The sequence below is a fragment of the Linepithema humile genome, chromosome 5, assembly GCF_040581485.1.
Source record: "Linepithema humile isolate Giens D197 chromosome 5, Lhum_UNIL_v1.0, whole genome shotgun sequence".
Taxonomy (NCBI): Eukaryota; Metazoa; Arthropoda; class Insecta; order Hymenoptera; family Formicidae; genus Linepithema; species Linepithema humile.
The window spans coordinates 903,352-928,919 of NC_090132.1; the positions used below are offsets into that span (position 1 = coordinate 903,352).

The 25,568-nt window shown below is 30.9% G+C and overlaps 2 protein-coding genes across 13 annotated transcripts; both read right to left on the reverse strand.

Annotated features, from left to right (window-relative positions):
• Positions 1 to 210: 210 nt before the first annotated feature.
• Positions 211 to 8,065, reverse strand: LOC105675618 (ATP-binding cassette sub-family G member 4). Of its 4 annotated transcripts, none has more exons than XM_012372900.2 (12): positions 7,918 to 8,065; positions 7,475 to 7,654; positions 4,831 to 5,144; positions 3,943 to 4,116; positions 3,586 to 3,796; positions 3,217 to 3,324; positions 2,168 to 2,313; positions 1,914 to 2,082; positions 1,485 to 1,585; positions 1,215 to 1,370; positions 833 to 951; positions 211 to 765 (listed from the first exon to the last, which is right to left on the reverse strand). In XM_012372900.2, the coding sequence occupies exons 2-12, from the start codon at positions 7,632 to 7,634 to the stop codon at positions 540 to 542; spliced, it is 1,884 nt and encodes a 627-aa protein (XP_012228323.1). In that variant the 5' UTR covers positions 7,635 to 7,654; positions 7,918 to 8,065; the 3' UTR covers positions 211 to 539. The 4 variants fall into 4 exon arrangements, with proteins under 4 accessions (XP_012228323.1, XP_012228321.1, XP_012228322.1 ...); XM_012372898.2 differs by having other exon boundaries at positions 7,475 to 7,748; XM_012372899.2 differs by having other exon boundaries at positions 7,475 to 7,699; positions 7,918 to 8,064.
• Positions 8,066 to 8,532: 467 nt separating this feature from the next.
• LOC105675399 (ATP-binding cassette sub-family G member 1-like) lies at positions 8,533 to 25,222 on the reverse strand. Of its 9 annotated transcripts, none has more exons than XM_067356437.1 (11): positions 25,208 to 25,222; positions 23,964 to 24,424; positions 21,069 to 21,186; positions 19,303 to 19,486; positions 18,100 to 18,245; positions 17,793 to 18,031; positions 16,704 to 16,969; positions 16,092 to 16,260; positions 15,397 to 15,653; positions 15,076 to 15,230; positions 11,963 to 14,900 (listed from the first exon to the last, which is right to left on the reverse strand). In XM_067356437.1, exons 2-11 carry the CDS (start codon positions 24,076 to 24,078, stop codon positions 14,711 to 14,713), a joined length of 1,839 nt encoding a protein of 612 aa, XP_067212538.1. In that variant the 5' UTR covers positions 24,079 to 24,424; positions 25,208 to 25,222; the 3' UTR covers positions 11,963 to 14,710. The 9 variants fall into 9 exon arrangements, with proteins under 9 accessions (XP_067212541.1, XP_067212538.1, XP_012227948.1 ...); XM_012372525.2 differs by lacking the exon at positions 25,208 to 25,222 and adding an exon at positions 21,319 to 21,484 and having other exon boundaries at positions 23,964 to 24,756; XM_067356439.1 differs by lacking the exons at positions 23,964 to 24,424; positions 25,208 to 25,222 and adding exons at positions 21,319 to 21,484; positions 23,132 to 23,861.
• Between the last annotated feature and the right edge of the window lie 346 nt (positions 25,223 to 25,568).

The window sequence follows — 25,568 nt, forward strand, 5'->3', positions numbered from 1 at the left end:
GCAATAAATTTTATTAAGATAGTGCATCGAGAGATATTCTGTTAAAAAATATTTAGATTAAATGTACGTAGAGAGAGATAAAATATACGTCTAGCAATTCTGATACTTTGATGATTTTAATTTACTCAAGAGCAAATACATCATAGTTAGTTAATGTCGAGAAGTGATAAGAACTTTAAGGAACAATATAGGGTAATGATCAATGTCACATTGTACAAGGATAGAAAATATATTTACAAATATTTAACAATTATCTTAATTTTTTTCACATTTTAATTGACATTTATTTTATATCATATTTGTTATATTTAATTAATTTTATTATGATATGTGAAAATGACTTATTAATCATTATTATCGTAATCAATTCAATCATATCAAAATAAATCTTATGTTATCATATAATATTAATCATGAAACATATTGTATTATGATATAATATATTCATATTTATAATTTCTTCTTAATTTTTTATTTTTACAATGTATTTTATTGTTGCAACATTTTTTTGCGAGCAAAGCGTAACTTAATTTATTACATCATTTCCTTGCATAATAAATTTTCCAACAAAGTATTGCATAGATGACTACGTGCAAACAGAATATCCAGAACACAAGTATTATCAAAATCACATGGAACGATACCGTTGGTAAATTCATCATTGAGAGAATCTCATTTGGTGAACGTAAGTGACAATAAATTTCCTGGCACGATAAATTCGGTCGATCCGTGTAGACTGCTTGCATTAATCCTTCAAATGCGTATCTATAAGAAGATTTAGGCATTATAAAATCAATGCTAAAAATTTGTTATCATATGAAATTATTTATACCTGAAAAAGCTCAAAAAACCTAATGGTTGCAGATACGTCGATATTTCATTCATTTTCACAAAAAATCCAGAAAACAGCAATAATGGTATACTCGACGCTGGTATTAGAAAAGTACCCAACTAAAAAAAAATTATAGTTAGTCATTTACATTGGTTCTTATATCGATTAATATACTAAAATATGGAGTTTACCGATTTTATCGTGAATATTTTACATTAATAAAATCATATAAAATAAAATTATCGATACTGCAAATAAATCATTTAATAAATAAAAAATTTTAATTATTGTGATTTATAATATTGAAATGTAAGATATTGCAATCTCTTATAAAATCGCAAAGTAACATCTTAAGTAATAGATTGAAAAATTATTGTAGCACCTCCGTGTTGAAAGCTACGCCTGTAAGAATCCCGACCGTTTGTCCAATAATTGTAATTAATACGCAAATGCTCCACGCTTGTAGAACTCTATTAAATTCCATTGGCTGTCCTGTCATGTAGTATGATATAAACAGAAAAGATGAGGAGCAAAGTATCTGTAAATTTTTAGTTTATCGATGATTTTAAAAGTGATTCATACGATATTTAATTAGACAAAATTCTATTTATGAACAATTAAATTATATCGTTAACAATATATTGAAACGCACTTGCAAGAGAAAATCGGTTAATATCTTTATGCTGTAGTAGGATCTCAAAGAATACCAATTATTTAAATGTTCCTGTAGAAATACTGTCGCCTCCATGGGAACTACAATCATACGATACCATCACATTTAATATAATTATGTTTGCGAAACTCCCCAGGGAGAAATACAGGTCGACGAAACGTCTAATAGACATTTAATAGACGTCTATAAACGTCTAATAGACGTTTCTTCGACCTGTATTTCTCACTGGATCACGGTAATAAAATTCGTTGCAATGTAAGTTTTAAACACCGTGAGTTTAGGAATGCTGTTACAAAGTTGCTTTTATCAATTTTTTTAATTGCGTAATAATATTAAATAATTGTTGTATTATCAATTGATATACATTTAAAGATAGACAAACAAACAACAAAAAAGTGTATTACTTACACATTTGCACTGCTGGCATGGCATTTGCGAAAAATAAAAATAATAAGAAGAAAAATAAACAAGCTGTATTACTGATCACTTTTTGTGCGTCATTTCCAAAATTATAAAAAACTGCTCCTAATAGCAGTGGCACTATAACATGCGCTCCATATCTTAAGATTGTCATAATCTAATAGATAAAAAAATAATGTAAAATAAATGTTTACATTTACAAAGTGAATTATTTAAATGTTATTTTCTAAAGTTTTACTCACCAAGTCTCTCTTCATATGAATGAGAGCTCTTAAAAATAATATCTTTTGTTCTTGCCACATCGACAATCTTTGTTTTGTATTACTTGTGAATGTTGTAAGTGCATCATCATCGGAATTATGTTTGGAGGTAGTTGATGAATTTGTTTCTGCAAAATCCATTAATGATGATAATAAACTTTTACCCATTTACATATGAATTATTTTCTTTTGTTCTGTGCTTTTATAATTTTCGAATTGCACTAATTTTATCATACAAAAAAAATAGCACTTTCTGATTGTTTTCTTTCATGCTTTAGTTTAAATTTTTTAGATCAATGTAAATATATTAGATTAAATAGATAAAATATTTACAGTTTCATTACATAATTGTTGCAAGGCAAAACATAGTCAAAATTACGAATATTTAAAATTGATAAAATCGTGATAACAGAAGGGGATCAAGAGCCGACGCTGGATGTAATATCTGCAAAAATCTTCTTTATTTAAAGAGTTGAGTGAGTAAACGTTTCAGTCGTTAATCCGATCATCTTCGGTACAATCTTGATTCGACGAATTGTGAGAGTCTCCTAAAATGAAATATTGGAAGTCGTTCTCTAATGCAATCGTCATTACATACAAGATGAAAAAATGTGTGACGACATATGTGAACTTTGACTAATAGCCTGTTCAGAAGATTGTGAGCTATTGTGTTGACAGACAAGACGGAAAATGTGTGAAAACATATGTGAACTTTGACTAATAGCCTGTTCGGAAGATTGTGAGCTGCTGCGTTGACACAATCTAAGAACGGTTGCATTAGAGGACGACTTCCAATGTTTTATTTTATGAGACTTTCACAATTCGTCGAACCAAGATTGTACCGAAGATGGTCGAATTGACGACTGAAACGTTTACTTATTCAACTCTTTAAATAAAGAAGATTTTTGCAGCAATTACATCCAGCGTCGGCTCTTGATCCTCTTCTCTTATCACGATTTTATTAATTATTGTGAGTTTTTAAATAATTATTGTTAATTTAAAATTGAATTACAAAATTTAAGTATACTCACCATTTTTGGGACGTTTCTTGCGTGATTTAGAGTTTTCGCACTCATTACGAGAAATTTTGTACAGATTTTCCAAATCTCCGTTTCTCTGTTCGGTTATCACCTCAAGCACTATTATCAGAAAGACAATAAAAATTCATGCATCTTAATTTCTTATAAATATAATTTAATAGAATTTTGCAAACACTTTTGATAAAATATAATTTTAAATACTATCAACATATTAAAAATTAATTTTGTTAGCAATAGAAATTAATGGTTCAACATATTCAAATTAATTTATTATGTGTGTCAGATAAATTTTTCGAAATTTCTTTCCTATAACTTATTCATCAAATCGTTAAAGAATCTAAATGATAAAATTAACATTACCAAATTCAGCTATATTGTAGAAAGGAGGACACATGAATCCCGCATTTTCAAACGTATTTAGAATCTCGCTCCTTGGACCGCAATACATCGATCTACCTCGATTAAGTACCATGATGTCATCAAATTGTGAAATCATTTGACTGCTGGGTTGATGTATCGCACATACTACGGTGCAGTTTGCTTTTGCCATAGTACACAGTACATTAATGAGCTGTTTAATTACAACGTTTCCGTTAGAATTAATTATATTATTTCATGACAACGTATTGAATAATTTCTTTTTGTAAAATGAGCTCTCTCTCTCTCTCTCTCTCTCTCTCTCTCTTTCTCTCTCTCTCTGTTGTATGCTCTACATACCTGATTTGAAGCCGCACTATCGAGACCGCTTGTTGGTTCGTCTAATAACAAAACGGACGGATTCGTGATTATTTCCACACCGATAGAGAGTCTTTTCCGTTCTCCACCGCTTAATTTGTTCGCCAATGTATCCAGACAATCCGACAAACCGAGACTGTCCGCGATTTCATTTACCTGATAGAAATAATGATTTAATGTATTGTATAAATTAAATTGCAATTACTGTAATGAGTAATAGTTCAAAAATTTAATTTAATTTCTCTAAAATAAAAATTTAATTACTCTACGATGTTTTGCTATCAATTATATAATTTTATCATTTATTGTACTTGCTATCATTTATATACTTCATCAATAGTTATGTATAAAATTAATTAACATATATAATGGTATAAATCAGTGATGAGCAACCTTTGTTCTGCAGTGTGCCAAAATTGAAAATTAATATTTTATACGGGTCGCGACAAACACAATATATATATTAAATACTTAAATATATTAATAAAAAAAAATTTAATTTATAAAGTGGAATTCGTTATATTTTCGACAATGAAACTTTTTTTTAAATTTGATTTACTTTTTATTAGTGATACTTTTAATATATGTATACACAGGTATATGTACATATGTATATTTTTTTGATCAGAAGAAATTAAATATGTAGCTGCTGTTTAATTAATGAGATATTTGGCTCTGTTTCAACAAGCTTTTCAATATTGGGAGGTATGTTTGCTAAAATTTTAACACTTCAGCTAAATAAAGTGCAACGTTTTGGCAGGCCGCAGATAAGTAGTCGGAGGGCCGCAGATTGCTCATCACTGGTATAAATTATTATTTGTTTAAAATTAATTAATATGTATTTAACACGTTTAAGATTTTTTCACTTACAATCAGATAAATTTTTTGCTTGCTTTGTTTAACATCGAGTTTAAATCGAGCCGCAATGTAGAGCGTTTCTTTAGTCGTGAGAAACGGCAGTAAAGAGAATTGTTGCGGCACGTAGCACATTTGTTTGCGAAAAGTCATCCCTTTGTTTTGTACAACGCCGTTTATCGTGATGGTGCCCTTAACATTCAACAATCGTTCGCCAGTTACGATTTTCAGCATAGTTGTCTTTCCCGCACCGGAAGGACCAATTATCATCGTGATTTTTCCCGGTTCAAAGCGTCCTGTTACATCGTGCAAGATTGTTTTCTTCATACCTATCATTAAATATTTTAATGACATATTATTATGAGATTTAACACGCGCAACACATAAATCTTAAAAATATCTTAAAAAAACGTCGAAAAAAAATTATAATAATATATCGTCTAGACAGCATTTACGTTTTCCTCAAATTTAGTGCATTAATATATGCATATTGCGTATTATGTGTATTATGCATTCACAAACAACCATTACGTTTTAAAAATAAAATATCAAGGACATTTAAAAAAAGTCTAAAAGACATTTATAAGAAGATGCCTAAGTTTTTTTAAAATGTTTTTTTCAACATCTTTTAGACATTTTTTGAATACGTGCGTTCTACAAGAAAATAATGATGAAAATATTTTATAATCTCTGTCAAATTTTATTAGCTTGTACACAACAATAAGCTTGTATACAGGGTGTCCAATAATTGCTGAATCACCTCTCGGATGCAGGTAGAGCGGGTTAAACCGAGTAGAAAAGTCCTCTATCGTTTTGCGATTTTCGCCATAATTAATGAGAAATTAATTAAAGAAGATCGGCCAATTTGCGCGAGTCTAAGCGCGCGGCGAGAAGAGACAACCCGTTGTTACGTGATCGCTAGGACGCAAGGATCTAGCGTTACACACCGCTCGTATGTGCCGTTGTCATTCATAGAGCGCTCCTTCCAACGATTTATCGCGCGCCTAGTAACCAAATAACAGTGGGCTATATCACCACGGGTCTCTTCTCGCCGCGCTCTTAAACTCGCGTGAATTGGCCGATATTTTTTAATTAATTCCTCATTAATTATTGCGAAAATCGCAAAATGATAGAGGACTTTTCTATTCGGTTTAAACCGCTCTACCTACACCCGAGAGGTAATTCAGCAATTATCGGACACCCTGTATATCTTATTTGTGGAAAAAAAACGAATTTTACATATACAGAGTGTCCCATTTTAAATGGGCACTCCGAATAACTTCGAAAGAAGTGATTTTCAAAGAAAATGACCCAGACAAAAGTTATTGGGCTTGGAGGGGGACATCCGATGATGACATTGGTTTAACCTAGGATGTACATGCCAAGATTATATGGAGGTCAACTTTGTTTTTTTAAATGGTTAAACTAAACCTTATTTTTGATTCCAAAATCTAATAGCTGGTGTCAAGAGCTTTTCAAAACACTATAATAAAGTTATTTTTTATTAAGTACTTTTCGAGTTAGATATAAAATATCTTGTAAAACATTCAGTTTTTGAGAATTTTACCTTAATACTTTTATGCACAAAATAATGAGACAAATGAATTGGTATAAAGAAAACATAGTTGCTTTTAAGAAAAAATATGTAATTTGCAACATGCAGCTGCATACTTTTTTTTAAAAGCAACTGTTTTTTTTTATACAAATTAATTTTCTGAACCCTACAACTTTTGTTTAAAACGTTTTTCTCTAAACGTTTTTCTAAAAAGATATTTCAATGGGTCTTTTAAAATGGGACACCCTGTATAACTCGAATAACGTAATGAGGTCACCAAATATATGTGTAGTAAGCAAAAGATTTTATTTTATACGAAAAATGATGTAATTCAGTAATGCTATTTCCAGCTCCGAGCACCATAAAACCGTGTACATGTATTGCGCAGCTTTTTTTCGGCTTATGCGTAATCAGATTAGTTAGACCTTGAAATGATATTATATGACTTATATCGGTGAATCTCTTTTTTTGAATACTCCATCAATATTTCGGCTTTCGACTGGTCTTAGTTTTTTCTTAGAATATTACTTTGGCATTTCAAAATTTTGAGGATAAAACTAAAATGGATTTTATAAACTAATGGCACTGAAATTTCTCAACAGCTTCACGAGAGCTTCAACAGCTTCATCAATTAGATAAGCAATCTAAACTCACAAAAACAATTAATTTATCAAGCCGCATGCTCCAACATGCTCCAGTATTACATATACTATAGATTGGAGCATGCTGGGGTATTCTACACGAACAAAATGTATATGAGCAACACATGTTTAACCACAAGTATAGTCTGCTCGTTTCCTATCTCTACGCCTAAGTGAAGCGCGTATAGAGAATGCTAGGAAGAGTATGTGTGACAGAGAAAAGGATTCTATTCTATTCAAAGTCTTCTTACTTTTTCCAAATTTCGACACTACTAAGGTCACGAGCAATCTATACTTACTACGTCTATGTGTTTAACTCATTAAAAACTTCAATATTTATTCGAGTATTATCACCAGTTATCTTTTTTGGCCGAAAAACGACGAAAGAAACGTGTGCAAGCGAATGTTATGGTATTGATAACGCAAGCCAGTTACATAAATGATGAAATAAATTTATCTTTACCATTGCGAGAAATTGAATAACAGAGATCGTTAAATTCAATGCACAGCTGCGAATTGCGTTTCTTCTCGGGTTCTATCAATTTCTCAGATTCCTGCAAGTGAATCTTAGGACCGTCGTCAATCATTTTGATCGTTACCAAATCGTTATTATTTGTTCCCATCTTGAAAACACTTTGTGAATCTATTTATTGTCAATTAATTACTCGAACAGCCAATCAGTTTCACACTGCACAGCCAAGGCCGCGGGTAGATATAATAAATACTAATGCTTGCTTCTACCAACGTAGATTAACTTTAATTTCGATTGAATTTACTTTTCTTAGAGTTCTTAGAACTCGAAAAAGATAAAGAGTAAGTTAAACCGAGATTAAAATTAATCTACATTAGTGAAAATGGGCATAAGTCTTGTATTTTTTATGAAACGGAGAAAGTACTCGCACTCACGGCTTCATGCGTTGACCGACTTCTTATTTATATTGTATGTACGTCCAGTATTAAGCGCCTTTTACTTTTACTCGAAGCAAAACAAGAAGCGGCACGTTCGCGAAGTATCATGCGTGAATTCCCGCTTGCAACTGTCGAGTCGTACAATGTCCATAACAGCCACAGCTGCCGACTCAGCTCCGCATGATAAGTAGATACGGTGAATTAAATGATTATAATCTGATGACTGATCTTATGTAGAATTTTTAATACATTACAGGTTCTGTTTCTAATACATTAAATAAGAAATATTAGAAATTGTACAAAGTTATGAATTTTGTAATTTTTATGCTTGTAAAAATTTTAATTGCCAAGTCAATTTCGAGCGTGAAACTTTCTTAAATTGATCTTTTTTGTAAAAACGAGTGATATTACAGTCAACATGTTAATTCGCAAAAATTATTGGCCTTGAGAAGAATAATGCCTTAGACCGGTTTACTTTCTGTTTTATATTTTGTAAGGACCGAAGAGGCGCCGAGAAAGGAGCTAAAAGTGTAAAACGGAACAGACAGATGAAAACAAATGTAAGTAAAATTGCATAAAAATAGATTGTGAGAATAAATGATGATATCATGATTGGATTTAACAAATTATTTTTTTATTTGCTTATCAAATTATTTAACAATATCATATAAATATATGTTACATAAATTTAACATAATCGCATAGATTATAGAAGTAAGTCTTAAGGGGGGACGTCTACCTAGAGGAGTGAAAAATACATGCTCTTTTGGAATTTTTTTTTAAATAACCAATAAATTTTTATTAATAAAGAGTAGCCTATCATAAAATGTACATTTTAAAGATATTATAAGAATTTTTTTATGACAAAATTATTAAAAATAACTGAAATATAGGCCATGTCGTGGACGTTCTTTTTTTGGAGACATTGTGCGGTGATCACTATATCTCGAAACAGGATCATCTAAAATAAAAAATTCGAAAAATTCTAGATTATACAGGGTGTTTCATAATGTCCGTGCCAACACTCGTGTGCGGATAGAGTGCGATAAACTGAATAGAAAAGTCCTTTATCGTTTTGCAATTTTTGCAATAATAATTGAGATATTAATTAAAAAGGATTGATTGAATATTTGTGCGTTGCACGCGGCTAGATTATGGGCTGTACACTTTAGGCGTGACAGCAACGAGGATCGCACGGCAACGAAAAATAACAATGCATAACAAGAGCAAGAGTAATACGTATTGTTATTTTTCGTTGCCGTGTAATCCTCGTTGCTGTCACGCCTAGAATGTACAGCCCATGGTCTAGCCGCGTGCAACGCGCGATTATTCGTTATCCTTTTTAATTAATATCTCAATTATTATTGCAAAAATTGCAAAATGGTACAGGACTTTTCTATTCAGTTTACCGCATTCTACCCACACACGAGCGCTGGCACGGACATTATGAAACACCCTGTATATTAGATTATCTAAAAATCAATTTTTGAAAAATTGAGAATAAAAATTTCAGATAAAATGGCGGTGTAATCGGCGATTAAAATATCGATTTTTTGCCAAAAAATTGCTCATTTTTTGTGTGTAAAGAAAAAGTAAGCAAACCCCCCCCTCCCCCGTAGACTTTTAAATTTTTATTTCTTAAATAAGCTTGTAAAATTTGAAGCAAATCGATCGACTGATTTTTTAGTTATAACCCAGGTAGCACATGTTTGTTTCAGAAACGTTTCACAAATGTTTTTTTGAAACGTTTTATAACGGTTTTTAAAAACGGAATGTTTTATAATGTTCTTAAAAATGTTTCTCGTTGGTTAAAATGTCAATCCGAAAAACGTTAAGAGAAACGTCATTTTTTTGACAAAAACCGTTTAAGAAACGATTAAAAAAACGTTTTTTTTTTATCCACGCGTAAAAAAAATGTATTTTTTCTCACGGAATTAATAAAATAATACATTCATATACAGGTCTCGCGAGACTTGTCCCACCGGGAACAGGGAGGTAGATGGGATCGAAATAAATATAAAAGTCCTTTACCGTTTTACGATATTTGCAATAATAAACGAGATATTAATTTTTACATTTCGACTAATGAGAGCGCGTCGAGAGAAGTGCTCCAGCCGCTCAAGTCTAGTCCGGCTCGGCGCGGTGCGGTAGAATGTGAGCCGGACGCCGAACCACGGCGCGTTTCCCCTCTTGCCTCTCCAACGCGCCGCCCGCAGCCAATGTATGATAGATTGTGTGTATATATACAGGGTGTCCCTAAATTCGCGCCCACGAAATACAAGGCGTGATACTTTAGGCTAAAAGAAACAACTTTTTCTTTTAGCAAAATTGCGTGCGATAAGTAGTTTTTGAAGGAGAGCAGGTTGAAGTAAACCAATAAGCGTTCTGGTGTAAGTGGCGCTCAGGGCCGGCGCGCGCGCTTCGCTCACTAGTATCAAATTCTTGACTAGTATTTACAAGTAATGTTAAAACATTAATGCTTTGTTATAACTAGTTTACTATGAATTTATTTGTATTTTAGTTATGATTTTATTTTAATTATACATATGATTAGTTAGACTATACTTAGGACTCAAATAATAAGAATCAACTTAAATACTGAACCGTCATCTTTTTCCATATTGTATTATTTAAAAAGTGAATAATTAACAAAATAAATATTGCTTTTATTTCTTACGTAATAAAAGAATGAAAGAATTGTCTGATTTCGTAGATCTATCTGAAAATAGAGACAAATGTAAATAGTAATGTGCTTTGCGAGCTAAACGTTTCTATTCTTCTAAATTTTTTTCTTTTTTCATCATTTTCTTACATTTTGGAAAATTTTCTACAAAAATATCAATTGTGCCGCCGGTATTAGCATAACCCAAGGTACACCACGAGGAGGTTGCACGGTCGGACTTGTACCTCGCGCGCGCGCGCGCACAATTGATATTTTTGTAGAAAATTTTCCAAAATGTAAGAAAATAATGAAAAAAAAAAAATTTAGAAGAATAGAAACGTTTAGCTCGCAAAGCACATTACTATTTACATTTGTCTCTATTTTCAGATAGATTTACGAAATCAGACAATTCTTTCATTTTTTTATTACGTAAGAAATAAAAGCAATATTTATTTTGTTAATTATTCACTTTTTAAATAATACAATATAGAAAAAGATGACGGTTCAGTATTCAAGTTGATTCTTATTATTTGAGTCCTAAGTATAGTCTAACTAATCATATGTATAATTAAAATAAAATCATAACTAAAATACAAATAAATTCATAGTAAACTAGTTATAACAAAGCATTAATGTTTTAACATTACTTGTAAATACTAGTCAAGAATTTGATACTAGTGAGTGAAGCGCGCGCGTCGGCCCTGAGCGCCACTTACACCAGAACGCTTATTGGTTTACTTCAACCTGCTCTCCTTCAAAAACTACTTATCGCACGCAATTTTGCTAAAGGAAAAAGTTGTTTCTTTTAGCCTAAAGTATCACGCCTTGTATTCCGTGGGCGCGAATTTAGGGATATATATATATATATATATATATATATATATATACAGGGTGTTCTATTTTAACTTAGCAACGTAATATCTCGAAAACAATGCAGTTATAAAAAAAATGTTTCAAAAAATGTTTCCTGTTATTATTAATGTAAAAATTAAAAATTTTTTAAAGACATGGAAAAAACGTTTCTTGATGCTTGACGGTTAAAAAATATTAGATACATATAGGAAATGTATATGAAACGAGTATGCTACCTGGGAATGGTCACCGACTTGGAAAATGTGATTTTGATGACAAAAACGCGTTTCAAGTTTTGTGTCATGTTTACACCTAAATAAAAAATTAATTTTATAACTTTATACTGAATTACATCAATTCCTGATCCATATAATAGTCTTTCTGCATCAGCTGCTATCTTTAAAACTTCAATTTGGTCTTGTCTATGACGCTGTCTTGCCTCGCGTGTACTTTGTTGCGCGCGATTGTTAGCCTTTTTTATGTGCTTCTCATCCTTCTTCGCCGCATGCAAATGAGTATACATTCAGATTCATGTGACTCGCACCAATCTTTTAATTCCCCAGTGCCTTCCTTTTTATTCCAAAATTCACACGTTTTACAATAAGAACTTTTAACAAGAATTTTGCCGCTGTACACTGTTAAATCTGTAGTGTCAAATTATACTCGAATTGTGTCACTTTTAACTATTTCCATATGTCGCCACTGCTCCTACTAAATATGTCGTTAATTTAACTGACAATAAAGTTAAATAATTTAATTTAAAAAATGTATTACATTTGACTAAAATTTAGTTTATTTCTTACTATGTGCATATGTTAATGTAAACTTTTGATTTAATCAAAAATGACTCACTATTGTGTTTTAATTTACTAATATCATTAATCTACAATGTGTCAAAAATTACTCATTACTTTGGTTAAATATTACTATTCTTATCGTTATTCTAAGCACAGAGTGATAAATAATTAAACTTATTATACATAGTTATATTTAAAAAATTATACAAACACATTTTAATAGAGTCCGACCGAAATTTCGGTTTCGGTTTCGGTTACGGCCAGTTTCGGCCAAAAATCAAGGTTTCGGCTTAATTTCGATTTCGGCCGAAACTAAAAAAAGTGGTTTTGGTCGGACTCTACTTTATAATATATTATTTTTTATTTTGTAATATTGCGTTTTATTTGTAAAAAATACTTTATATTTTAATAAGATATTAATAAATCATATTTTAAAAACAATACATAAATTTTACACATTTTCCAACGGTTTTTTAAAAATCATATAGCTTTTTATAAAACTCCTCCAAAAATTTTGGTTTCTGTTTCGGTTTCGGCCAAAATTGAGTAAAAACCGAATATTCGTTTTCGGTTTCGGCCGAAACTAAAAAAAGTAATTTCAGTCGGACTCTACATTTTAATACATTTTAAGTATAAATAGGGTAAATATAAATATGTATCATGTATGTATGTGTACATATGTTTTATTCTGAAAGCAACCCAAATTCACTGCAGAGAGCATCTTGTTGCCGTGAATATCGTCGTACAAATTCTGCATCTATCTAAAAGATAGATATTACTTTCCTTTTCTTCTTTTTTTTTTGCAAATTAGCACTCTTTCTATTATAAATTAAGTAGCACTTCAGGCACTCTTAGAAGTATACAGCTTATTTGACGGTATTTTCTACACGGCTTGTTATCGCTCATAGCAATGCCACCGCTATTCATTTATTTTATTGGATAGTAGCGCTGCTTACTTTGAAACTAATAGCGTTTTTCACTGAGCCGCACTGAGTGCGCACCGAAAACTTGTTATGTAGCAGCAGCACTGTACGAGGTTGCCGAAAGTACGAATTTCTTGCACTCCCAGCTAAACAATAAACTACATGTGTCAAGTGCCAAAAAGTGCAATATTTCTGGATTTACGAAAAATGATGGAACAATAAGAGAAATTAAACATTTGCTTTAAAGTCAATAATGACATGCTATCATTAAAACTTCAATCAAGTGAAATAGATTTATTCAATAAATTGATAATGTGTCAAAAATGATAATATGTCCAATTCAGCAGAGATAGATTTACTACCTCCGTGAGTTCTATCAGACGGATAGAATTGTGAAATTGCGTAAATATCAATTATTTTATAAGCTGTTGCTCTTGCAACACGAAAATGACTTTTGAACTGTAACAATAATATATAGTTATTTGTAGCACTTATATACAACACATGTATATATTTTTTCACATAATACAATACCAATACAGTACAATAAACAATACCTGTACAGCAACAATTAAATTATTAATAAATAATAAATATATAATCACGACTTACGTCCTTATCCGTAAGATTATATACAACATTAATAAAATTTTCGATTTTTGGAATTTTTTGTAGATTTCCTTTTGTTATTTCATCTTCATCACTGCTAGATGATGAAGATAGCAAATCTAGCAATTGAAGAGCATTAAAAATATCGCGCGCTGCCATCTTGCACTCAACCGACACCGTCTCTTAGAGCTCGTGTCGAATTTATGCACTAACGTGCAAAAACTCGGCACTCAACTTCTCACTGAAACAGCGCGCTCCGTCTCCGTGCGCACCGAAACGCCCAGTGAAATACGTTGCCCTCATCTAGTGCGCACCCAGTGCGCACCAGTGCGACCAGTGAAAAACGCTATAAGCAATTCAACCACAGAAATGGGTTGATTAGATGTAGTTGTTTCTTTAAACACATGTTTTGTGTTAAAATAGTAATTTTCGACACATACGATAGTTAAAAATAACTAAATATTATTTAACTCACAAAATTGCTTTAAATTTGACCCTTTAATATTTAACAGTGTAGTATCCGATAACTGATGAAATGCCGTAGAGAGAACTAAAGCCTCATTTTTTTCTACATTTCGTCCCTGGAAGTTGTTAATTCTGATGTTTTTTCGAATACTTTAGCTATCTCTTGAATTTCTTGTTTTACAGCATTTTTTAGAATTAATTTGCAAATATTTGCCTACTTGTTTCAAACATTCGCGCGCGAGCGCTCTTTCGAGAAACATAATTTAGATGCCTACAAGTTTATCAGTTTTGTTTGGATTGACTTGAAATTTGCAGGGAATATTTTTAAGATGTACTTCAAGAAAATATCAAAACCCAAAAATCGAAAGTTTCTAAGTAGGCGTTCTTCCTTAATAAATAGATCTGTTGATGTCATAAGTCATTCACAGCATATGCAATTGTGAAACTTATGCAACATAATCCCGAGATCCCATGTTATTGTACTATATACGCTTCTTGATTTTCATGTATAATGTAATAAATGCTATAATTTCTAAAGTAATATATAGCGATATTAATACTGTTATGTTGAACCAATAATCGACGTGCTTCATACCCACTTCCATAAGAAATTTTTCGGGAATAGAGAAATGACAGTAATCCATTGAACATGTCAATTTCGCTCGATCATAGCTACGGTTATAAATATCATTTTTATAATAATATTTAAAAAGCTTAATTTAATTATTAGCAACGATTTGAACATTTGTAACAACTTTGAATTTATAATACAAGTAAATTATAAAAAGTATTTTTGATACATTAATTAATTATTAAATATCATGTGTGTGCAAAGATAAAGTCTTACCCATAAATAGCTATCATAACTCCTTCAAAACCATATTTAGGGAATGATATGTGAAGCAGCCACTGCAAGTAAGGATGCGTATCTTTAAGATGCACGAAGAAACCACTAAATAATACAAATGGCATAATTGCCAATGGCCCAAAAATTACGCTATTCTAAAACACAAAAAGTATTTTCCAACTTATACAAATTAATTGCATATAATATACACTGTGTTGCTTTAATTTCGCAATTATATAAAATAAAAACTGTTTTTTAATTTTTAATTAATTAAGATTTAATTAATCTCAAAACAATATGTAGCTCAAAATAAATACAAACCTGAACTTTTAGGGCTATACCTATAATAAGACCAATAGTTTGAGCAACAAGACAAATAAGGAGGCACATAAGCATGTACAATCCAAGTCTTTCGCTTTCAGGAAGCTGGTCGCTCATAAAATATACTATAAAAGTGTAAATAAACGTGGCAGTAAGTTGAACGGGAAAATCAGCTAATTTGTTTGCTAGATAGTACGTTCGTAATTTGTACCAACGATTAAAGTGTTCTCGCATAACTATCGGTAACTCCAAAGGAACTACGAAGCAAACAAAAATTATTGAGGTTACATTTTAACAAGTATTGTTAAATCATATATAATATAAATAAAACTAAACATTGTATTAATTTATGAGTAGAAATTTTATCCAAATTTGTATTATTTGCAATTTGCATAAAATTTCTACTCGTAAATATATATCCCAGCGAGAAATGACTCTTCGAATTGATGTCGGGTCGACATCAATACGATGCAATATCGATGATTTCGACGTCAATTAGATATTGGTTTGACGTCAATTGATAGGTCATTTCTCGCTGGGATAGTAAAGAAATAATCTTTAATGTATTATAATTACGGTAAAAATTGGAAAAATTTCAATTTTTATAATGTTTTCTTTTTTTATCTTGTTTTTAAAAGCTCTAATGTATAAATATCGCGCTTAAAATCAAATTGTATTAAAAATAATAAACTCACTCGTGATCATTGTAGCGCTAAACGCAGTGAACATTAAAAACATAATGCTGAAGAATAACATATTGAAATTATCTAAAACATAAGCAGCGTCTTGACCAATCTTGAAGTATAAAGTGCCGACAATCAGAGCGATCATAAAGTGTATTGCAATCCGTGTAAGTGTTAATATCTATACAAAATAATTTTAAAAATTTATTAATATTAGTATTATTGCTGTTGTAGAATGTTAATGTAAATTAATATACACATATACAAATATATACATATATAAACAATCATGGCAAATAAATTTTATATTTTATATTTTAAAAAATTTTATTAAAAAAGTTTAATATTATTTCGAAATTGATTAGTCTAAGTAAAGCATAAGATAATGCAAATAATTTTGAATGTGATAAATAAATTTATCTTAATGTAATCTTTATGTATGTTGAACTATTCATATATTTTTTACTAGCAGCTGGATAATTATGAATTTCTTGAAATTGATTTACATAATTTGTATATTTTATCTGTATGCAAATGCAAATTTCTTTCTAAAAATAATTATATGGACGATATTTGCAATGTAGTAAATATATAATTATATTTACAATGTACAAACAATATTACTCTGTCACGTAGTAACTTAATTGCGTTTCTTTTAATAAGAACGCAAAGCTGTTTCCAGAAATTTGCTGCGTAATGTGGAGTCTGCTTGAATTCCGTTTCAAAAGAGTGTAATCTCATAGAATAAACTTGTTGTGAAGTGACAATTTCCTCGTGTTTGTTCAAATGTAGAGTTTTCGCTGACCTCCATATGTTACTTTTGCCATTCTCGATCGATTCCACCAACTGAGATATATGAGAACCATAATCTCCATTGCATATTTCCATCACTAGCAAAATAAGAAGTTTTAAACTACATCAGAGAGATTTTTATACACTACGCGATTAATTTACTTCCAAAATCTTTTAATCATTATACGCTCTTATCAAGTCATATAAAACAATTTTCACAGCATTCAAAATCTGTTGTCCTTTTAACATATCCTAACATATTAAATTTGATCTCTGTGAAAAATTACTATAATATTTATTGTGCAAAATATCCTATTCTAAACAATGCATCTAAATACTCAGACAGCACACATGTCTAAAATCGGGACATAAGACATCTTAAAGACATCATTAAGACGTCTTTTAGATACCGTGTCTAAAAGGCGTCTTAATGACGTCTTTAAGCCGTCTTATGTCTCGATTTTGGACATGCGTGCTGTCTGGGTATTTTTTTTAGTTTGAAACATTTTTCCCAAAAATGTCTTGTTTTCAAAGAGTATGTAGTTACAGAATAAAATAGAATAAGACATTAAAAATAAAACATCTTATGTAGTGCAGATCAAATACATATATCAGTTAAAAAGAAAAATATTAGTTTGTCCTTCTTGTGCTAATTGCTTTAAAAGTGCTACGCATTGCTTCGAACTGACGCTATCTATGATCTAATAGATCACTAAAAAACAGTTAATAAAGATTTAAAAAAAATAATTACTGATTGCAAGATAAACGTTTGATATTTTTTTCGGAAAGAATTAAATTTGTTTATCACAGTATAATCACTTGTGTGATTATTCGATACATCTCTTGTCGAGTATCATAGCTTCCTTATAGACAAACTTGTGTATTTAGAAACTGTTAAATGCTTAAAAAAATGCAACTTACGGAAATCAATGGGATTGTAATGCATCGGACAGTTTAATCCTAGATTATTTAGATATGGCACCAGATTTTGCGTACTGCCTGTGTAAACACAATTTCCATCAGCAATTACATAAAGATGATCTATCATGTTAAGAAGCGTCGCACTTGGTTGATGTATCGTACAGATAACAGTTCGTCCTTCTTGTGCTAATTGCTTTAAAAGTGCTATGCATTGCTTCGAACTGACGCTATCTAGACCACTAAAAAACAGTTAATAAAGATTTAAAAAAAATAATTACTGATCGCAAGATAAACATCTGATACCTACCTTGTAGGTTCATCGAGGAATATGACAGGTGGATTATTAATTAATTCAAGTGCGACGGCAAGTCTTTTTCTTTCACCTCCACTGAGCTCGTTAGTGCGTGTTGAACGAGAGATGTTGAGATTCATTACTGTTAATATTTCGTTGATCTGCAAAATTAATAAACTGTTAAATTACAAATATCATAACAATATTGTAATAATATTATTACTATTACTGTAATTTATATTTGATATTATATATATTAGGTGTTAAACTTAGTTTCCGCCGCTCACAAGTAGATCGTGCCAGCTGCAGACGAAATAAGTTTTGATGTTTGAAGTTGCTTGTCTTATGAAGGATGAACATTAATCAATACAATTTAGTGTGCAAAGATTGAGTATTGTGTAAACAGAGATTTTTTAATCGATGAAAAATGAATCGTAATAAAGTATTTTTTCGACATGTACTTCTCCACTATTTCGACATAAAGAAAACTGCAGCTGAAACACATTGCTTACTGTCCGAGACTTATAGTGAAGAAGCTCGATCAGAAAAAACGTGTAGAGAGTGGTTTCAACGTTTTCGTAATCGACGCAAAGTGATCCTTTTGAACGACAATGCGCGACCGCATGTTGCAAAAACCGTGAAAGACACTTTTGGAGCTCGAATGGGAAATTCTTCCACACCCAGCGTATTCTCCAGATTTGGCTCCATCGGATTATCCCTTTTATCGGATTATCACCTTTTCCGATCGATGCAACACGCGCTCGGAGACACACACTTCTCCAGTTATGAAGAAGTTCAAAAGTGGGTGGATGAATGGTTTGCTTCGGAAAATAGCGCATTTTATCGACGCGGAATTAGTCTCCTGCCAGAAAAATGGGCAAAAGTCACAAAAAATAAGGGAAAATATTTTGATAAATGTATTTATTTTACTCTCTTTCTAATAAATGAGTTTTGTAAGACGAAAAACGGCGGAAACTTTAACTTAAGTTTAACACCTAATATATATATATATTAAAATTTACATTCATAATGTATTGTTAAATAATAACACAAAAAACATAATGATTGCGATACAATGATTTCCATAAAGCACTTGTTTTAATTGTATACATACATTTGCATTGTGCATGTATGTTACATGTGATACGATAAATTTATTCATGAAGATACGGCGTGACACAATTGAAAAAAATTTCTTATATATTTAATAAAATCTACCCTCTGCACTTTTTGACAATGGTTTAATTTGAGTTTCAGATCGGCAGCGACGTACATCGCCTCCTGCACCGTCAAAAATGGTTGCAAATTGTCGTCCTGCATTATGTAGGCGGACAATTTTCGAAATTCAGACATGTTCCTTTCCCGTTCGTTCACCTTGATTTTGCCAGTAATCGAAATTGTCCTAAAGCACAACATTATGCTAATTTATTTATTTGGCAATTTTTTAACCTTTGGAATATGCAATGAAATGGACAATTTTAACCGGTTCTAGACGGGCGTACTATATATAGTAACTCGAATATCTCGAGAACGGATTAATATTTTTTAATGAATAAAGTATAATTTTAATCAGGATTTTAGGTCTACATTTTGATGTAGTCATCACCCATTACCCTTGTATGTCATCACCCATTTCCATCATACTTGCAATTTTCGATTTTTTAAGGTCGCGTTCGCTCGTTATTTAATAGAATTCGAAAAATTTTTCTTAATTTATTGTTATTGTTGAGAAAAGATAAAAATTTTGTCGAGAATAGTATTAGAGAATAATAGTAGAGAATTTTATTAAGAATAGTAAAGAAAAGAAAAAATTAATTTCTTTGATTGTTGAAAAAAGTTTGATATATCATGTCTTCTAATTGTAACGTCGGGCTCTGTGTAAGTGATTGTTTTGAAGTTTATCACACAAAAACAAACTTTTAGTGCATTGTTATTTACTAAAATCAACATTTCAAATAAAATTTAAAAAAAAACCCCCGTTCTAAAAGGGTTAAATATCAGTCTACTATCAAACAGAAATTATTAATTGGTAATTAATAATTGCGTAAGTGCTTTAGCCTAATTAAGATTACTAATTAAGAAACCAGATAACTTAAAAAAATAAAAAATTTAATGGAACAAATATTGATCTAATTTTGTAACACTTTAATTTAAAACATAGGAATTAGATGATTATTTTATCGGCACGTTACAATGATATCTCTATGAGATAAAAGATAAGAAGAAAAGGCTTATTTATGCGTGCTCGGCTATCGCCGCGCATATCGCGATAGATGCACTTAAACAGCAAACGGACATTGATATCGACTTGCCATAAAATACTCTTATAATGTGGTATATTCGTGCAACCTTGAACGTGACAAACCAGTACACGTGTCCCGTGACTTCGCAACGGCTTTACAATGCGTGCGATCATAATGCCTTCGATCGTAATACTTCGTGAAGACACGGCTCCGGTATAGATACGGTTTTATCTTACTTCTATCCGGAAGGTTCACACACGATCTAATCGTTAAAGAAGACTTGTGCGATAACAGAGAGATTGCATGTACGATAATCACACTCAAGGCTGTTTTTCGATATTTGACGATTGATTTCGATATTTTGGTTATATGTTAATATTCAAAATATGCTTACAACGTGTATAATTGAGTTTTAAGAATGAATAATAGGCTGTCGAATAATTATACATTGTGCACTTGGCTTATCGGTTCTTTATCTATGTCTTTCTCATTTGCAAAATTCTACACACATCAAAGTTTTCTTACAATTGCTTACAAATTAAATTTCTCTCAATTTTTGTCTATATTTCTATCTATTTAATACATGAGGATCTGTTGTAAATGAATCAATCTCTTGTTACTTTTCTTTAGAATTAGTATTTCAGTAAGTAAAAATGTTAGCGACGTTGAAAGAAATTTGATAAAAAAGATTAAAGAAAACTTGAAAAAGCCTTCAAAATGGGACATAAAATGCATACTAACGTGAAACCTGCTAGGATGTTCATTAATGTCGATTTTCCAGCGCCCGAAAGGCCCATAATAGCTGTGAGTTCACCCGGCCGAAAGTCGCCATTAAGCTCGCTCAGCAATTTTTTTTTTTCTACAACAGAAATCAAGAAAGATCAAATATAAATAATGTGAATATAGATGGCAGAATAATAATATTGTTTTGTAAAAAAAATTTAGTAGATGCTAGCACAAGAAAAAAATAACGCTTTTTAAACTAACGCACTTGTATAAGATCTGTATATCAATATTCTTGAAATCGATGTCCCAATTACGGTCTAAGTAAAATTGTTGTGTGCATCGAAGTGAAAGTTTCACAGGTGAGAAAGGCACGTTGCCAGTGCAGTATGTTCAGTTGATATTCAACTGCATATTAGAAGTGACGATACTTGCTACCAAAAAACAATTTACTATATTATTAAAATTATACAAAAATTTCTAATATATATTTTGAACAATTTTAATATTTTATATATTTTAACATCTATGTAAGTTTGTCTATGAGAAAGCTATGATACTCGACAAGAGACGTATCGAATAATCGCACAAGTGATTATACTGTGATGAAGCAAATTTAATTCCTTCCGCAAAAATATTTTTCTTTTTAACTGATATATATATATATTTGATCTGCACTACATAAGATGTCTTATTTTTAATGTCTTATTCTGTAGCTAAATACTTTGAAAACGAGACACTTTTGGAAAAAATGTTTCAAACTAAAAAAAATATCTAGGTGCATTGTTTAGAATATGTAGCAAGTTTCCAGCCTACATAATTGCAGGATCATAAATGGAATAGAAGATGAGGAATAATCGAGTGATGGTTAATCGAGGTTCTACTGTATTCAATTTTAATACTACAAACGCATTTTTCAAACTATTGCCGGGAAACCAGGATTATAGATATAAATTATTATGAAATAAAAAATATAAATATCTTATATATCAATTTTTCAATTTCTTAATAATAATTGACATTTTTTAATGCACGATTGATCACAGTACCATATTCAGTGTATTTTTAAAAATGACGCGATTTCATGTGCGTATACATTGATCTAATTAACATCTGACAATGAGTTATAATCGATTTCACAGAACAGAACAAGTTTTTTCTCAATTAGACGCATTGATATTCAAACTGGAATCTAATCGTATACATTGTGAATAATAAATATAATTCTCAACAGTTGGTCTTTATCTACTTTTGTTTGATTTACTGTTAAATTTATCAACGTATACGAATAAGTCATGCAACATCCAAAAGTGTAGGAATACCTTTTATGTGATTAATCAATCAAAGCGCATTAGGAACAATGTTTAAAGGCGAGCTATAGAATTAGTCAAGACAAGTGAAACAATCTTACTACTTTGCCATACTTCGAAACAATAAGCAGTTCTGACATCATATATCTTATCGATTCTAAAATACTTCAGCAGTGATTAGCGTCTTTGTTCGAACAGTAATTATTCATCTTTTAAACTGTGGATTAATCAATCAATTTAATCCCAATTTTCATATTTATGAAATAAACATAAGAATGGTCTACTTACCACTTTCTCTATTCATATATTTAAACTTAATTTTTTAATATAAAGCTTACAATTATTTTTCTATTGTGAATGAATATTTTGTGCATTAATTGTATCGCAGAATTATATTTTTATATTATTATATTTTAGCAATATATTTGCTCGTTCCTTTTTTATCAAATGTTATAATTTTTCATATTATTAAAAGCAATACTTGCACAATGTTGTCATATAGTCAAATCTTTTGTTATATAATCGATTAAGTGTGCTTAACTGTTAATTAGTAAAAATATAACAACATTAATATGTTACGACAAACATTTACATTATTATTATAAGCAAAACTCAATATACGAGACTAGGCAAAATGCATGTGTAATATATTATTTTCTCATGCAGACATGGCATTGTGACAAGAGGATGATACTAGTTAAATTAATCCTCATTATAATGACTATAGCGTCATGTTATGTTAATGTATGTGCACGCGCGAAAGAACGTTACCCATAGTGCGTAGCGTGCACGCGTAACTGCGCATCATTCGTTGAAGTATTAACTATTATACCAATGATATACGTTCTCTCATAAAAATTTTATTTTTAATAAAGTTGTTATGCTGATGAATAGCGGTGAATGTGTCAGTGGTGAATGTGCCAGTCGCGACAAAATATAGACAAATTAGTGATTAAATAATTAAGGAAAGTAAAAAAGTAAAGAGACTTTTTTGAATCAACTGAAAATGCATTATAATTTATACTTCTACTATATTTTGCTACAACAAAATTCATGTATATTAAATGTAAATCACACGAATGGCAGTTTGTTAATATGAATAAAAATATTTCTTACTATCGTTGCTGCGCGACTTTCACAAAATACAATATTATGAAAGTTTTATGAGTTGAAAATTAATTAGATGTAATTAATACGTCATACTTCCAATTAGATATTTTTAAGCGTCTGTATATGGCTATTTACGCTTATCGCAAATGACGTTTAAAAAGTTCGGAACTTATCTGAATACCTTATTGATTAAACATTTGATTAAAAAAAATTGAAACAAAATTCGAAATAAAAGTGTAAAATAATACAGTAGGTGTAAGACAATACCTTGTGTTATTAATTTATTAATTTATTTTAACGACTGGCTTATTAGTTAGAATATATTATTATGTAATTTTAAATAATAATGTAACATGATGTTGACGCGTGATCACAACTAAAAAAAGGTCGAAATTGGGAATAACATTTTTGTAATATTATTCTGTATTAATTTTTAATATCTCTTTTGCGTCCTTTTATATATTATTAGCTAATAATAAACATATTAATTTACCTTTTGTCAAAATTCCTCTCCGTACGCTGTACGATATATTCTCGAAGAACAGGTAGAGCGATCTATCGACGCACGTAGCCGCATCTTGCAAATCGCATTTTTTTCGTGTGGACATCGCACACCTTTATCGTCGATAATGTTGATTTTCCAAGCCGTCGTGAACAAAGTTTCTCGCTGACTTTTCCCGCCGTTCACATCTCTCCTTCGTGCTCTCGCTACCTCCTCTGTCAATCGACTGGCATAGATAATACCACTAGTGCGATTTTACTTATATCTTTATCCCCAATCCACGAGGCTTGATAATTACAAGCTTGATACGCGTCAGACGAGCTCATGCTTCTGTCACTCCGGAGTTTCCGTTTTGCTCGTGCTGATTTCACGGCCGCAAACCATTTCTGCCCAAGCGCGTCTGGCGATCGACTGTATGACGGACCGTGGAGAGAGAGAATGCTTACTCTTCTCTGTAAATGACAATGGGAAAAGCAACGTTCAAAGTACGCGAGTAGCCGCTTCGCGCTGGCGTGCGTTCACATTATCAGGAGACACGCTCTTAACGCATACCGAGATAAGATATTTACCATATTTGCTATTGTCAAGAATATTCACCCGCGCTACAAATGCTCTTTGTCTCACGAAAAAAACAAAAAAAAAACACTAAAGGTAAATTTTGCAAAGTTGGACTTTTTTAAAGAACTCGAAGCAGTAATTTTTTATAAACATACTGTGCGATACAAGTTTTTTCACAAAAATAAAACTTTAAATAATTATTAGCTTCATATCGCGTGAAATGTATTATTTTGCATCTATAAAAAAAAGTAATGTTTTAGACTCGCAAAAAAAAATAATAATATATTAAAAGTAACAATTAGAATCGCATGGAATAAAGTTCCAATTCTACGAATTCTCTTAGACTTTTTTTGTCTGTTAATCCTTTTCCCTTTTATTTTAATCTCTGCAGGCAGGGCTGGGCAAACACATTTGAAATACAAAATACAAAATACTAACAATTTTAGTATTTATTGCAAAATATCTTCAATTTTTTTATTTAAAATACAAAATTTTTGTATTTTAAATCGAAAATTAAAAATTAAAAGTATTTTGTATTTTATAATTTAAATAACAAGATTGTGTTAGCATTGTACATTTTGTATTTCAAATATTTTATTGTATTTGAAATACAATTTGAAATACATTTTGCCCAGCCCTGTCTGCAGGAAATTAGAAAACAAATTTACAAAACTAACCTGTGACAAAACCCCTTGACGAGGATTTTCGCCTTAACCAGATACCAACATTGTGGTATCATTGTTTTATTCTTGTCTCTATGTATTGAATTTATGCCGCTTTAATTGAAACATTTATGCATATCATGCTTCTCTTGTTCTATTACATCACAAAGGTTAATTTTTAACCTTTCTAGTTAATCTCGTTGATGGATAATTTTCTCGACTATGTCAAATTTTTTCGACTCAGAGTTTTAAACATATGCTAAAGATATTAAAAAAAAAAAATTACCTAGACGTGTTTTATTGTTTTCAAATAGTTTCAAATGTTAGATCTATTTGAGATTTTAGACCCATTTTTTATCTAAGCGAAATTTAGAGG